Here is a 15,824-nt window from a genome sequence, read left to right on the forward strand (position 1 = left end):
GGAAAATGTTTATTCACATATGTAGGTTGATCCAAAAATAACCGACATTTTTCGGGCAAAATCTTTAAGTTCATTGAATTTGTCCGAATTAAGAGTATTGTAAAATTTACAGATTTTGTTCATGATGGTGCAATTCCCTTAAATCGGTATCACACTGCAGATTTATAATCTGAAGTTGTAGTTCACTCGGTGCACTATCAATTTCTATTGAAAATGGGTCGTGCACTATTGCCAAACTTGTCTCAATTTTTCGGAAGTCGCCAAATCTTTGTGAAACATCATTCAGTGCATTGATAATTTCACAATATTTTTCAAATTTATTTTCTAGAATCTTCAGCAACTTCATGGTTGGAAAGTGATCTACCTTGTTAATCAATAAATGTCGAAGAAACAACTGGAGTTTTAATTGAAATCCATTCAAACTTTTTACCATATCATGGGCGTATAAATTTTTCCCATGTAACACAGTGCTGAAAGTATTAAAGTGTGTCACAATGTCCAGTGTAAACGCAAAATCATAAATCCAGTTATTATCAGTTAATTCAGGAAAGTTCATAATATTTTTCAGTTTTAAAAATAGAATGATGTCATCTTTAAGATCCCATACTAGTCGAAGAACTTTTCCTAAGCTAAGCCATCGAATTTGTTTGATAAGGAATATCTGTGTACTTGGATTCAATATCTTGAAGAAAATTAACGAATTGTCTGTGTTTCAGGCCCCTCGATCGTATTAAATTTACTAGTTTAATAATACAAGATGTGACATGTTCAACTTTTAACACATTTTTACATAATACTTGTTGATGTATAATACAATGGATTGTAATTAAATTATAATCAGGATAATTTTCACAAATTTTATCCTGAATTTTCTTTAACGCTCCAATATTTTTACCTGTCAAATTGGTGCTCCGTCAGTTGTTACGCTTACCATTTTGTTCCATTGTAAATTATATCTTGTTAAGCATTTTTCAACTTTTTCAAATATATCAGCCCGTTGTTTATTCTTTAAGAGATTCCATTGAAAGAACCTCTTCAATAATTTCAAAATTAGAGGTACATCCACGTATGAAAATTAATAACTGTGCAGTATTCTTTTGGACGTTACTTTCATCGAGAGCTTTCGAGTACCATGTTATGGATTCTAATACTGATAATAATTGCTCATTTAAATTTGTATCGATATATTCAATTCTTCTTACTACGGTTCGCCGAGATAAACTTATATTCTCAAATTTGTATTTAATGTCAGGACATATAATTCCACAAGTTTCAGTCATACATTCTTTAATATAGTCTCCATCAGAAAAGGGCTTGTTGCTTTTTGCAATTATATGAGAAATAACAAAACTTGCCTCTACAGTAGCTTCTTGTTCCTTAGTTAGCTGCATAAACACATTTTGTTGTCTAGATAAATTTTGAATAAATCCATCAGCAGTTTTCTTTCTCGCTTCCGGAGTTAAATTGGCACCATATTCGGAAAGTTTAGTAGTGAAATGTCTTTTAATATTGTACTCTTTCAACACAGAGACACTCTCCCGGCAGATGAGGCAAATAGTCTTGTTATTTATGTTAGCAAAAAAATATTTTGTGTTCCACTCTTCATTGAAGACAGATGCTCTTGTTGAATTTTTTGTTTTTTATTCATTTTTAAAAGGACGTAAATATTATTTTTATCGCTACTGGCACCAAGATAATAACCAAAGATAACAAAAAAACTAACTGTGGGATGATCGTCAGAGAAAACAGATTGGAACTGCGGCTGGTCAGCAGTCCTGTTCTATTACTCTGCCACCGCAGCAAAGCCATTGTCATCATCACCGGTTGTCTGTTACCGTAATTTTGCGCAGTTAGTTAATAATTGCAAATTATACCGTTATAAAAGCACCCGTTGGCTCGCTCCGGTTCGTGCACAATTTCAAATTCTATCTCAATTTGAACAATACAGAGATGAAAAAACAATTTACAAGTCGACAAATTCTATAATGTATTACATAATCAAATTTATTTTTCAAAAAGGCGTCGCAAAAGGCATAAAATAAGTAAATTTTTTTGAAAATACAATGAAAGCTAGGGGGCCGCACGTGGCCCGCGGGCCATAGTTTGCCCCGGCATGCTCTAGAAGGAAGGGGATGAATCAGATTGGTCCACTTGATATCAATGGTTCGACTATTGATGATCCTGCTCTGGCAGCTAACAAACTAAATATTTTGCTTTACATTCACACATAAGGAATTATTCAGGGAGAGGAATGCCAGAGGTGTATTAAACTCTGGCAGTAAGCTAGATAATCTTGTAATAACTGAGAGTAAAATGGAGGAGAAATTGTTGAAGATAAACATAAGAAAGGCACCTGGGGTGGATTGAATCTATCCAGTTATATTAAAGGAGGCGGCAAAGGAAGTAAGCAAACCCTTATCCATAATTATGAGAGCTTCCGTGGACTCAGGGGAGGTACCCATGGACTGGAGATGTGTAAATGTGACCCCACTCCACAAAAGAGGATCAAATGGAAACACAGGTAATTACAGACCTGTATGTTTAACCTCTGTTCCATAGAAATTAATGGAGGCACTGGTTAAAGAAGCATTGCAGGAACATCTAGACAAGACTTCAGTTATAGCTCAGACACAGCATGGTTTTGTTAAGGGGAAGTCTTGTCTGAAAAATTTCATTGGATACTATGATGTAGTCACAAAGGAACTGGATGCAAAGAATAACTTTGATATCATATATTTGGATCTTAGAAAGGCCTTTGATACCGTTGCACATTGAAGACTGCTGCACAAATTGGAGCAGTGTGGCATTGGAGGCAAATTGCTGCTATAGATAAAAGGATGGTTGAGTGGGAGAAAACAGAGAGTGGTAATCAGTGGACACTGCTCTTCGTGGACTAATGTTAATAGTGGAGTGGGAGTCCCTCAGGGTTCAGTGTTGGGTCCATTGTTGTTTTCTGTATTTATAAATGATACTGATGATGGTATATCAGGCTTAATGTCCAAGTTTGCAGACGATAGGAAGGTTGGCAAGGTTGTTAATGACACTAATGACAGTAATGCTGCTGCTGAGAGGTGGCAACTGAAGTTTAACGTTAACATTAACGTCTGAGTTAATCGAGTTAACTCGTATTTGGCTGCTGCGAAGAATTTTCTATTATATTCTATTTTGATACTGTTGCACATGGAAGACTGCTGCACAAATTGGAGCAGTGTGGCATTGGAGGCAAGTTGCTGCTATGGATAAAGGGGTGGTTGAGGGGGAGAAGACAGAGAGTGGTAATCAATGGACACTGCTCATCGTGGACTAATGTTATTAGTGGAGTCCCTCAGGGTTCAGTATTGGGGCCTTTATTGTTTTCTGTATTTATAAATGATATTGATGATGGTATATCAGGCTTAATGTCCAAGTTTGCAGACGATACGAAGGTTGGCAGGGTTGTCAAGGACACTACTGACACTATGCTGCTGCAACAGGATTTGGAAAGGTTGAGCAGATGGGCTTCGAGGTGGCAAATGAAGTTTAACATTGACAAATGTAAAGTACTACATATGGGAAACAGCAACCCCAGAGCAACGTATCAACTCTGTGGTACTACACTGACAGTGGTAGAGAATGAAAGGGACCTGGGGGTGGTGGTGCAGGCAGATATGAAGTTCTCTGAGCAGTGCAGACGAGCTGCAAGAGTAGCTCATGGTGCATTGTCAATGATATATAGGAATTTTTCTAGCAGGGATAAGGAGGTGATTATTCCCTTGTATAAGGCAATGGTCAGGCCACACCTAGAGTACTGTATACAGGCCTGGAGGCCTCATTTCAGGAAGGATGTAGAGCTGCTGGAACGAGTACAGAGAAGGGCAACTAGATTGGTGAATGGGACAAAGGGGTTCTCTTACGAAGAAAGGCTTAAGTTTTGCAAATTACAGTGTCTGGAAACTAGGCACCAGCGGGGTGATCTGATAGAGGTGTACAAAGCCTTGAATGGTTTGAGCATGCTCAATGCTGATGGGATTCTTCCTCTAGCTCAGAAAAATCACCTCAGAGGGCATAAATTCAAATTGAGGAAAGACAGATGTAGGATAGATGTGCGGAAGTTTGCCTTTAGCCAGCGGGTGGTTGGTGGGTGGAACAGACTTCCATCCCTTGTCGTGGAAGTTGATAGCCTAAATAAGTTTAAGGCTCAGCTGGACAGGTATTTCGAACGAACAGAGGGGTGAAGTGGAAGTGGTTATTTTTATTTATTTATGTTACTTTTTTTTTTTTTTTTTTTGGCTGATGCTGCATAAGCTTGCTTTCTTGCATCAAATGCCTCTACTAATGCTAATGCTAATGCTAATGCTATTACATACATCAACTATGAGATAATTCGCAAAGTTTTTTTTTTTTACAACAATAAGCTTTTTTTTGAGTTTTGATGATGAATATATATTATAATTTGGGTTCTGAATAATTCAATATGCCTAACTCAAATTGGCATCAGAGACTCGTTTACCCAAATAAGCCTTGGCAGTCAATGTGTTGTAGTTCTTTACTGGACACCAACCTGTTTATTGTGTGATTCATCTAGATACCATCACATGTTTCATCGAAAACCTCACTCCCTAGCATATCATTAACAACACAATTTTAGTAAAATCTGCCTGTATTAAATACCTTTAGCATTAGCATTGGCATTTGTAGAGGCATATGATGCAAAAAAGCAAGCTTATACAGCATCAGCCAAAAAAAAAAATAAATTTTCCCATTTCACCCATCCATTCAATTCAAAAGTTTGTCCAATTCTTCCCTGAATTTATTTATGCTATCAACTTCCACAACAACTGATTAGCATTAGCATTAGTAGAGGCATTTGATGCAAGAAAGCAAGCTTATGCAGCATCAGCCAAAAAAAAAAAACCCACTTCACCCCTCTGTTCGTTCAAAATACCTGTCCAGCTGAGCCTTAAACTTATTTAGGCTATCAACCTCCACCACAAGGGATGGCAGTCTGTTCCACCAACCAACCACCCACTGGCTAAAGGAAAATTTCCGCACGTCTATCCTACATCTGTCTTTCCTCAATTTGAATTTATGCCCTCTCAGGTGATTTTTCTGAGCTAGAGGAAGAATCCCATCAGCATTGAGCATGCTTAAACCATTCAAGGCTTTATACACCTCTATCAGATCACCTCGCTGGTGCCTAGTCTCCAGACACTGTAATTTGCAAAACTTAAGCCTTTCTTCATAAGAGCACCCCTTTGTTCCATTCACTAATCTTGTTGCCCTTCTCTGTACTCGTTCCAGCAGCTCTACATCCTTCTTGAAATGAGGCCTCCAGACCTGTATACAGTACTCTAGGTGTGGCCTGACCATTGCCTTATACAATGGAATAATCACCTCCTTATCCCTGCTGGAAAAATTCCTGTATATCATTGACAATACTCCATGAGCTACTCTTGCAGCCCGTCTGCACTGCTCAGAGAACTTCATATCTGCCTGCACAATCACCCCCAAGTCCCTTTCATTCTCTACCACTGTCAGTGTAGTACCACAGAGTTGATACGTTGCTCTGAGGTTGCTTTTTCCCATGTGTAGTACTTTACATTTGTCAATGTTAAACTTCATTTGCCACCTCTCAGCCCATCTGCTCAACCTTTCCAGATCCTGTTGCAGCAGCATAGTGTCAGTAGTGTCCTTGACAACCCTGCCAACCTTTGTATCATCTGCAAACTTGGACATTAAGTTTGATATACCATCATCAATATCATTTATAAATACAGAAAACAATAATGGACCCAACACTGAGCCCTGAGGGACTCCACTAATAACATTAGTCCACGATGAGCAGTGTCCATTGATTACCACTCTCTGTCTTCTCCCCCTCAACCACCCCTTTATCCATAGCAGCAATTTGCCTCCAATGTCACACTGCTCCAATTTGTGTAGCAGTCTTCCATGTGCAACAGTATCAAAAGCCTTTCTAAGATCCAAGTATATAATATCAAAGTTATTCCCTGCATCCAGTTCTTTTGTGACTGCATCATAGTATCCAATCAAGTTGGTCAGGCAAGACTTCCCCTTAACAAAACCATGCTGTGTCTGAGCTATAACTGAAGTCTTGTCTAAATGATCCTGCAGTGCTTCTTTAACCAGTGCCTCCATTAATTTTCCTGGAACAGAAGTTAAGCTCACAGGTCTATAATTACTTGTGTCAGCCTTTGATCCTCCTTTGTGAATTGGAGTCATATTTGCACATTTCCAGTCTATGGGTACCTCCCCTGAGTCCAAGGAAGCTCTCATAATTATGGCTAAGGGTTTGCTTACTTCCTTTGCTGCCTCCTTTAATATAACTGGATAGATCCCATCCACCCCGGGTGCCTTTCTTGTGTTTATCTTCAACAGTTTCTCCTCCACTTTACTCCCAGTTATTTCAAGATTCTGTAGCTTACTGCTAGAGTTGAATACACCTCTGGCATTCCTCTTGCTGAATAACTCCTCATGTGTGAATGTCGATGCAAAATATTCATTTAGTTTGTTAGCTACCTGAGCAGGATCATCAACAGTTGACCCATCAATATCAAGTGGACCAATCTGATTCATCCCCTTCCTTCTAGAGTTTACATAAGTAAAGAACTCTTTGCTGTTTTTCTTTGCATCCCTTGCCAAGGATTTCTCGTAATCTGCCTTCGCCTGCCTAACCTCCTTTGTAACTTGGTTGCATATCAACTTGTATCTATCATAGGCTTCTGTGTCATGTGTTAATTTGTAAGTATCCCATGCATTTTTCTTCTCTGCCATATGCCTCATTAGTTCATCTGACATCCATTTTGGCCTAAACTTTGAACAATATGGTGAGTTTGTCAATGATGGAAGTTTGTTCTAGCAATCAACCACCCACTGGATGAGGGCAAATTTCCGCACATCTATTCTACGACTGTCTTTCCTCAATTTGATTTTATGCCCTCTCAGTTGTGTAATTTGAGCAAGAGAAAGAATCCCATCAGCATTGCGCTTGCTAAAACCATTCAAGGCCTTATACACCTCAATCAAATCATCTTGAAGGTGTCTTGTCTTCAGATGCTGCTATTTGCAGAACTTAAACCTTTTTGGTAAGAGCAACCCTTTGTTCCCTTCTCCAATCTCATTGTCCTTCTTTGTACTCATTCCAGAAATTCTACATTCTTCCTAAAATGAGGCCTCCAGATCTGTATGCAGTACTCAAGGTGTGGCCTGACCATTACCTTATACAAGGGGATAATCACCTCTTTATCCCTATAACAAAATTCCTGTATATGTATATATCACTGACAAGACCCCATTGGCTGAACTGGCAGCCTGTCTGCACTGCCTTTATTTATTCAAGCTTTACTGTCTTCCAGTAGACCTGATGACATGACTCAGTTGCATTTAAGTGCTTATATTGTGGTGGTTGCATAATTTTCTTGTAACCATTTAAATAAAGTTAGTAACTGCATGTAGTATAATTATGTCTTTCCTTCATATTAATTAATATCATTTAAAGTTCCGTCATTATTATTATTAGCCATATGGTGCAAGGAAGTCTGAGGCTTATGCTACACCAGCCAAAAAAAATTTGAATACCCCGAGAGAGAGAGATTGTTTGTTTGTTTGTTATTTGGTTTTTAGGAGCATTAGCAACTAAGGCCATATTGCTCCGGGATATGCGGTGGTTATTCCCTGACCTTTCCGCATCCTCCGTATTTGGTGGTGACAGGCTCGAACCCTGGTCTAATCAAGAAGCATGTGCTATGCACTGCTGCTCCTTCCCACCTGGCTGTGGAGGTGCCGGAGAGAGAGAGAGAGAGACAGAGACAGAGAGAGAGAGAGAGGAGGGAATCACCAAAAGAGAGAAGAATGATGATATCCAGCTCAGGACCTTGGGTGTGCCAAGCCCATACTCACCAGATGTGAGCCCCTGGGGTTATCATTTAAGATATTAGCATTAGTTGAGGCATATGATGCAAGAAAGCAAGCTTATGCAGTATCAGTCAAAAAAAAAAAAAAAACCTCAGATTTCACCCATCCATTCACTCCAAATGCCTGTCCAGCTCAGCTTTAATTTTATTTAAGCTATCAACTTCTACAATAAGAGATGGAAGTCTGTTCCAGCAATCAGCTACTCACTGGCTAAAGGCAAATTTCTGCACATCTATTCTACAACTGTCTTTCCTCAATTTGAATCTATGCCCTCTCAGGTTCTTAATCTGAGCAAGAAGAAGAATCCCATCGGTATTGAGCTTACTCAATCAATCAATAAAGTTCTCAGATTTCCAGACAAAGTGAAAAAATTTAAAACAGTTAAACTGTAGCAGAGGCAACCAGAGAATAAGTTAAAAGCCACCTGCTTTTCTGCTTTGCACTCATTGCCAAATCATGTCATCTTCACCTCTCAATTAATCACTGAGCTCCACTAGTAGCATAATCATTCATGCAATCTTAACCTGACTGTCTGTTGTTCAGTCAGTCAGTTAGCATTATCAGAGACATACAATGCAAGAAAGCAAGCTTATATAGCATCAGCCAAAAAAAAACCCCTCCCATTTTACCCATTCAATCCAAAAGTTTGTCTAGTTCTGCCTTGAATTTATTTGAGCTGTCAACTTCCACACAATGACAGATGGAAGTTTGTTCCAGCAATCATCCACCTGCTGGCTAAATGCAAATGTGTCTTTCCTCAATTTCAATTTTTGTCCCCTTAGGTGTAGAATCTGAGCAAGAAGAAGAATCCCATCAGCATTGAGCTTGCTCAAACCATTCACGGTCTTATACACTTCGATTAGATCACCTCACAGGTGCCTAGTCTCTGGATGCTGCAATTTGCAGAACTTAAGCTTTTCTTGGTAAAAGCATAATGTTTGTTCCACTCACTAATCTCATTGCTCTTCTCTGTACTCATTCCAGCAGCTCTACATCTTTCCTAAAATGAGGCCTCCAGACTTATATGTAGTACTCAAGGTGTGATCTGACCACTGCTTCCTTATCCCTGCTCAGAAAATTCCTGTATATCATTGACAAGACCACAAGAGCTCCTCTTGCTGCCTGTCTGCTCAGAAAACCTCATATCTGACTGCACAATTACCCTCAGGTCTTTTTCATTCTCTACTAACCTGAGTGTAGTACTACAGTTAATCAGTTACCTGACAAAACTTAATACATTTTATTCAGGAAATGAATAAAATGCATTAGAACTGACTTCCGTACAGTACTATTGTCTTAATTAAAAATGAGCTCACAACATCACCCATTCAAGAGGATTCCCATGGTCACCGGTGAAAATTAACAAGTGGCAATGTGCTAACAGTTTGAAGTGTTGTGTGTGTGTGTGTGTGTGTGTGTGTGTGTGTGTGTGTGTGTGTGTGTGTGTGTGTGTGTGTGTGTGTGTGTGTGTGTGTGTGTGTGTGTGTTTCTGCCACACTGCAATGTACCAATGGTCCAAGGAAGATGCTCTGCATATACAACACAAAATTAAATTGTTCCAGATTTATTTATTTTTTTTAACATTTTGGAAATTGATTACATCATTCACTAGCAAGCATTCAGTGAGTTGCACACTGGCCTTAGAAAATCTAAAGAGTAGCACAGTGAGCTCTTTTCATTGCATAAAATTGACCAATCATGCTCTCAAATTTTTAATAAAGGCCCAAGAGGTTACCCCCACACAAGGCTTTGGCTTTTATTTCACTATGAGGAGTATCCTCCCCTTGGACTGTAGAGCAAAAAATTTTCACACAGTAAATACGCTTATACATCCTATTGGGGCTGTTTAATGGCAAAAAACTGGCTTGGTTTGGTTTGGTTTTTAATGGCGCATTTGCAGCTAAGGCCATAATGTGCCAAGTCAACAAAAAATTGGCCATGCTTGCTGATTACTGATATGACTAAGCTACCAAAGCAGTAAAATCACAGAGGTAAGTATTTAATATAAAAATTGTTTTATTTCTAATGAACTGTTTCTGTAGGTTTCTGTTTTATATAAGATGTGTTTGTTTGTTAATTGGTTTTTAGGAGCATTAGCAACTAAGGCCATATTGCTCCGGGATATGCGGTGGTCATTTCCTGACCTTTCCACATCCTCCGTATTTGGTGGTGATGGGCTTGAACCCCGGTCTAATGAAGAAGCGTGTGCTACACACTGCTGCTGCGCCTTCCCACCTGGCTACGGAGGCACCAGATATATATAAGATGTATATTTGAATATCTAATAGTTCCATGTCAAGAGCCTGCTAATGATTAAATGACAGTGAAGGTGATGAGATTTTGTTTAATGAACATGAAACGGAGGTACAGTCTACAGTCTCTGGTTATCTCTGTTAAACCACTTAAAATTTAGGAAGAAATGGCAAAGTAATCAAAATAAATTAATTTGAATTTAAATCTTATATAATAAGGATACAAAAAGATATGTTTAACACAGATCAAATTAAAAGCAAGTAAAAACTATTTTAATTCTAAGATCATTTTTTTCTGGACAGATAAAAATAATTTTATCTGCTACTGCTTCTTCTAAACTCAAATAATTTTATGAGCAATACTCGTAGAGTATAATTTTTTTTTGGACTGATTTTAAGTCTGGTTTTCAGTTTGATTTCTAGGACCAAAATATAAAAACAGGAGGTGCTCTTTCTTAATGAAAATTGAAGCCAAGTCAAGTATTTACTCTTTTTTTTCAAAATACAGTAAGACCCCCGTATCTGCGGGGGATACGTTCCAAGACCTACCGCTGATGGCTGAAACCGGGATATAAGCAAACATCTGCTGACCCCATATATATATATCGTGATTTTCTTGTACATACATACGTATAATAGCGTTTAATTGATAAATTAAACACAGTAAGATATTACCAATGTTAAATTTACCAACAAGAATGCATCTACATTCACATTTTGAGGAGTCATTCAATGAGAGGAGTGCCAGAAGTTTATCTAACACTAACAGGGAACTAAGTGATTTTGTAATAACTGAGAGCAAAGTGGAGGAGAAATTGTTGAAGTTAAACATAAGGAAGGCACCTGAGGTGGACAGGATCTATCTAGTTATATTAAAGGAGGCAGCAAAGGAAGTAAGCAAACCCTTAGCCATAATTATGAGAGCTTCCTTGGACTCAGGGGAGGTCTCCATGGACTGGAGGTGTGCAAATGTATCACCAATTCACAAACGGGGTTCAAAATGTGACACAAGTAACTACAGACCCGTTAGTTTAACTTGTGTTCCGGAGAAAATAATGGAATCACTGGTTAAAGAAGAATTGCAGGATCATATAGACAAGACTGCAGTAATAGTTAAGACATAGCATGGGTTTGTTAAAGTCTGATCAATTTGATTGAATACTATGATGTGGTCACAAAGGAACTGAATGCCAAAAATAATTTTGATATCATATACTTGGATTTCAGGATACTGTTGCACATGGAATACTGCTGTACAAATTTGAGAGCTATAGCATTAAGGGTAAGCTGCTACAATGGATAAAAGGGTAGTTGAGTGGGTGTGGGTGGCAATCAACGGACACTGCTTTTCGTGGACAAATGTTATTAGTGGAGTTCCCCAGGGTTCGGTGTTGGGCCCATTGTTGTTTTCAGTATTTATCAATGATATTGATGAAGGTATATCAGGTTTAATGTCCAAGTTTGCAGATGATACAAAGGTTGGTAGGGTTGTTAACGACAGTAAAGACAGTATGTTACTCCAACTGGATCTAGATAAGTTGGAAAAATGGGCTGAGAAGTGGCAACTGAAGTTTAACATTGACGAATGCGAAGTATTGCATATGGGTAGCAATAATTAAAAAGAAACGTACCAACTGTGCGGTACTACACTCAGGGAGGTGGAAAGTGAAAAAGACCTGGGGGTAATTGTGCAGTCAAATATGAAATTCGCTGAGCAGTGCAGACGGGCTGCAAGGGCAGGTCATGGAGTCTTGTCAATGATATATAGGAATTTTGCTAGCAGGGACATGGCGTAATTATCCCGTTATACAAGGCAATGGTCAGGCCATACCTAGATACTGTGTGCAGGTCTGGAGGCCTCATTTTAGTAAAGATGTAGAGTTGCTAGAACAAGTACGAAGAAGGGAAACAAGATTGGTGAGGGGAACAAAGGGGTACTCTTATCAAGAAAGGCTTAAATTCTACAAATTGCAGTGCCTGGAGAGTAGGCACCTGCGAGGTGATTTGAATATCTGCGAGGTGATTTGAATAAGGCCTTGAATGGGTTGAGCAAGCTGAATGCTGATGGGATTCTTCCTGTTGCTCAGACTAAGAACCTGAGGGGGCACAGTTTCAAATTGAGGAAAGATAGTTGTAGAATAGAGGTGTGGAAATTTGCCTTTAGTCAGCAGGTAGCTGATTGGTGGAACAGGCTTCCAACTTTTGTTGTGGAAGCTAATAGCCTAAATAAATTTAAGGCTGAGCTGGATAGGCATTTGGAACAAATGGAGGGGTGAAATGGGAGGGTTTTTCTTTTTTTTGGTTGATGCTGCATAAGCTTGCTTTCTTGCATCGTATGCCTCTACTAATGCTAATGCTAAATATGGTAATAATAATAAAGTACAACAGACTCTCGATTTACCAGGGTTGGATTAACTGGGACACTTCAAGGCTCCAAAAAAAAAAAAAAAAAAAAAAGAAATCAACCAGAAATCATAAAATTCAAGTAATAACTAGAATAAGTATAAACAGATATTTTGCAAGTCGTAAATAAGTGACAAGAACCGGCGTTATAAGTCGCCATTGGGAGATTAGTGTACTAATTATCTTACAACCCCCGCTGTCTTCACACCTGCTAAAAAAAAAAAAAAAAAAAAGTGAAGAAATGTTTAGTTTGATTTAATGTGTCGTGTCAATTGTTGTGTTCCGTCACACCACAAAAGGACAAACTTTGTTTCTTTATGTCAGGGATGTCAGAATTTTTTTTTTTTTTTATAGTAACTATTTTTTTTTTGTTTATAAATTGCAAAAATGATGGGCAAACACAAGAGTTGTACTTTAAAATTAAACAAAAACTTGCAAATATTCAAAAGTTTGAAAACGGTGCGTCCGTTAAATCTCTAAAGAACCATTATAATGTTGGTGATGAAACCATACGCAACATTGTAAAAAATAAAAGGAAACTATTCGATTTAAAATCGACATTGTAAAAAATAAAGGGAAGCATCCTATTGGAGACACAACAAATGTATTAGCCATCTTTATAGATTTTACTGGAGCTTTTGACATGGTGTGGCATGAGAGTATTCCGTCTGCATTAAGGGGTATGCAATGTCCAGACTTATTGTATAGAATGATACAGAGTTATTTGTATGGTAGGAAAATTATACTGAAAGCTAAGCATCTACAGTTTAATAGGAATCTTTCGAGAGGGTGTCCTCAGGGATCTGTATTGGGCCCACTTTTTTGGAACTTCGTACTTAATTTATGGCTAGAACAATCAGTTGAAAATCTGCATAAGATTGCTTATGCAGATGATTTGGTTTTACGTGTTACTGGTAAATCCAGGTCTGTGCTTGAAATAAGAGTGGCCCAGGTATTAGAAAGTCTAGTGTCATGGGCTGATCTGCATAAACTATTGATATCTACAACTAAAACTGTTATGATACTTCTTAAGGGGAAACTAAATTATGCGCGACCACCAAAAGCTTTAATTAAGGGGAGGCAGATTCCCCTAGTATCTGAGGTGAAATATCTAGGTATAAGAATTGATGATGGATTATCGTTTTTTTCCACATTTAAATTACTTACACGAAAAAGTTAAAAAATTTAGTGCAGCAATAATTCGATTAACTGGGTCAGATTGGGGGTTGAAAAGGAGAGTTTTAAATTTATACTACAAGGCAGTCTTCTTACCCATAGTTGTGTACGGAGCATCAGCATGGTACTTCAGAGTTACTAATGTTAAATTTAAACAGAAATTGTTATCGATTCAGTGCTCAATGCTTTATGTTATTTCTAGTTTGTGCAGAACAGTCTCAACGAATGCTATGCAGGTTTTGGCTGGGCATTTGCCTCTAGACTTGTACATTGTGTATCGGGCCCTTTGTTATTACTTAAAAAAAGGCATAGTTGTTTCTTTCATGAATATTACATCTGATGTTACTATGGAGATAGCTAAAGCTAAGAAAAATGTTCTAACACAGTTGATTGGTATATGGCAACAGAGATGGGATCTTAGTGTAACTGGGGAGGTGATTAGATTGTTCATTCCAACAGTTACATTTACTTATGATAGTAACAACAAATGGTTTTTTCCTTCTATGGTAACATCGTTTATTTTAACTGGCCATGGGTCATTAAATTTTAAACTACATTATTTTGGTCTAGTCAGCTCTCCTTTATGTACTTGCGGTCAACCTGAGACTTGGAGTCATTTATTATATGACTGTAGTTTGTATGTTCAACTTAGAGAAAGGCTAAAAGTGAAGGTGAAGATTGGTAATTTAGTTAGAGGCTGTGAAAGTAATCTTATTGCTAATCAGGATAAATTTCAAGCACTGCAAGAGGTCTGTGTAACTGTTTTTCAACGGAGAAGACATTGGAATAATCTAATGATTACTAATTAAGATTTGGTTATATACATTTTGATTATCTGTTTTTTTTTTTTTTTTTAAGTTTGTTTATATTATATGTATGTGTGTGTGTGTATATATATGTATATAATTTTATTTATTTATTTTTATTTTTTGCTGGCTCTCAGGTGTGGGCAGCCTGGGAGCGGGATTGCTGGCACCCACCGGTATAGCACTACTTCCGGTGGGTGCGGGATTTTTGTCCATGAGGCACTGTTAAAATAGAAGACCAGGCCCAGTACCAAGTGACTATGGGCGGCCATTAGGGTCTCTTCACCACCAGGGAGCGACTGTGCAGGTGCCAGCTACTTCCTGGTGGCGAAGAGACCTGCCATACAGGTCTGTTTTGCAGAGGTTCTGCACAAATTCTGTTTATCAGGTGGAGATAGACGGAAGTCTAGGTGCCACCTTGGACATAATAATAATAATAATAATAATAATAATATTGGACACACGAGTAGTACATGTCTCTTTTCTCTCTCTCTCTCTCTAACACACAGCATACATACAGATAATGATAATGATCCTTCTCCTTTTCATTCTAATTTTAAATACAGAGATGATATTTTTGATCTATTTACTTAAAATTATTTATTATAGTATTGTTGATTTTATTATTCTATACCTTACTAATAATTTAGAATATTTTCTAATATTCTAATCTTACTAAATTAGTAAGATTAGAATATTAGAAAATACTAATATTCTAATCTTACTAAATTAGTAAGATTAGAATATTAGAAAATACTAATATTCTAATTTTACCAATTTTTGTTGGTTAACTTGTTTTTATTAATGTGATTATGTAAGTTTAACATAAAGAAGCATGTCTTCTCTCTCTTGTTTTAAATTTGTCTTTGTAAATTAATGCACCATTTGTAGTAATTAACAGGGTCTGTAAATTTCTGTGGCATTACTGTTGTTATATACTTATATTCTTGCTAATAAATGAATATTTATTTATATACCTACTTTTATACAGAGTCTCTGACATGTTAAAGTAGCAGCTCGATAACAGCACTGTAATTTCCCACTGTCCATACCCAAGTTATCCAACCTAGATATTACTCGAGGTTCTGGCTTCACTGCATCAGCATTAGTCAGGAAACACTGCCAAAGTTTATCCTAAAGCAACGAAGGATTACTCTTTATATAAATTGTAGAATGGGACATTTTAAATCACTCCATTTTAATAATTTCTTACAAAATGAGTAAGCTGTTACACATTTTATAATAAAATGATTAGTTGTAAACTCCTGACCTA

The 15,824-nt window shown here is 37.6% G+C and overlaps 1 protein-coding gene across 2 annotated transcripts in view; it reads right to left on the reverse strand.

Annotated features, from left to right (window-relative positions):
* Nucleotides 1-15,824, reverse strand: part of LOC150079482 (reversion-inducing cysteine-rich protein with Kazal motifs-like) — a 275,557-nt gene that overhangs the window by 82,635 nt on the left and 177,098 nt on the right. For both annotated transcript variants that reach the window (XM_090382723.1, XM_090382722.1), the window contains exon 9: nt 15,533-15,685. In XM_090382723.1, the coding sequence (XP_090238849.1) occupies nt 15,533-15,685 (153 nt within the window). The remainder of the gene's footprint in view (nt 1-15,532; nt 15,686-15,824) is intronic.

This window comes from Mastigoproctus giganteus, chromosome 10 (assembly GCF_048544385.1).
Source record: "Mastigoproctus giganteus isolate SK-2022 chromosome 10, ASM4854438v1, whole genome shotgun sequence".
NCBI classification, from domain to species: Eukaryota; Metazoa; Arthropoda; class Arachnida; order Uropygi; family Thelyphonidae; genus Mastigoproctus; species Mastigoproctus giganteus.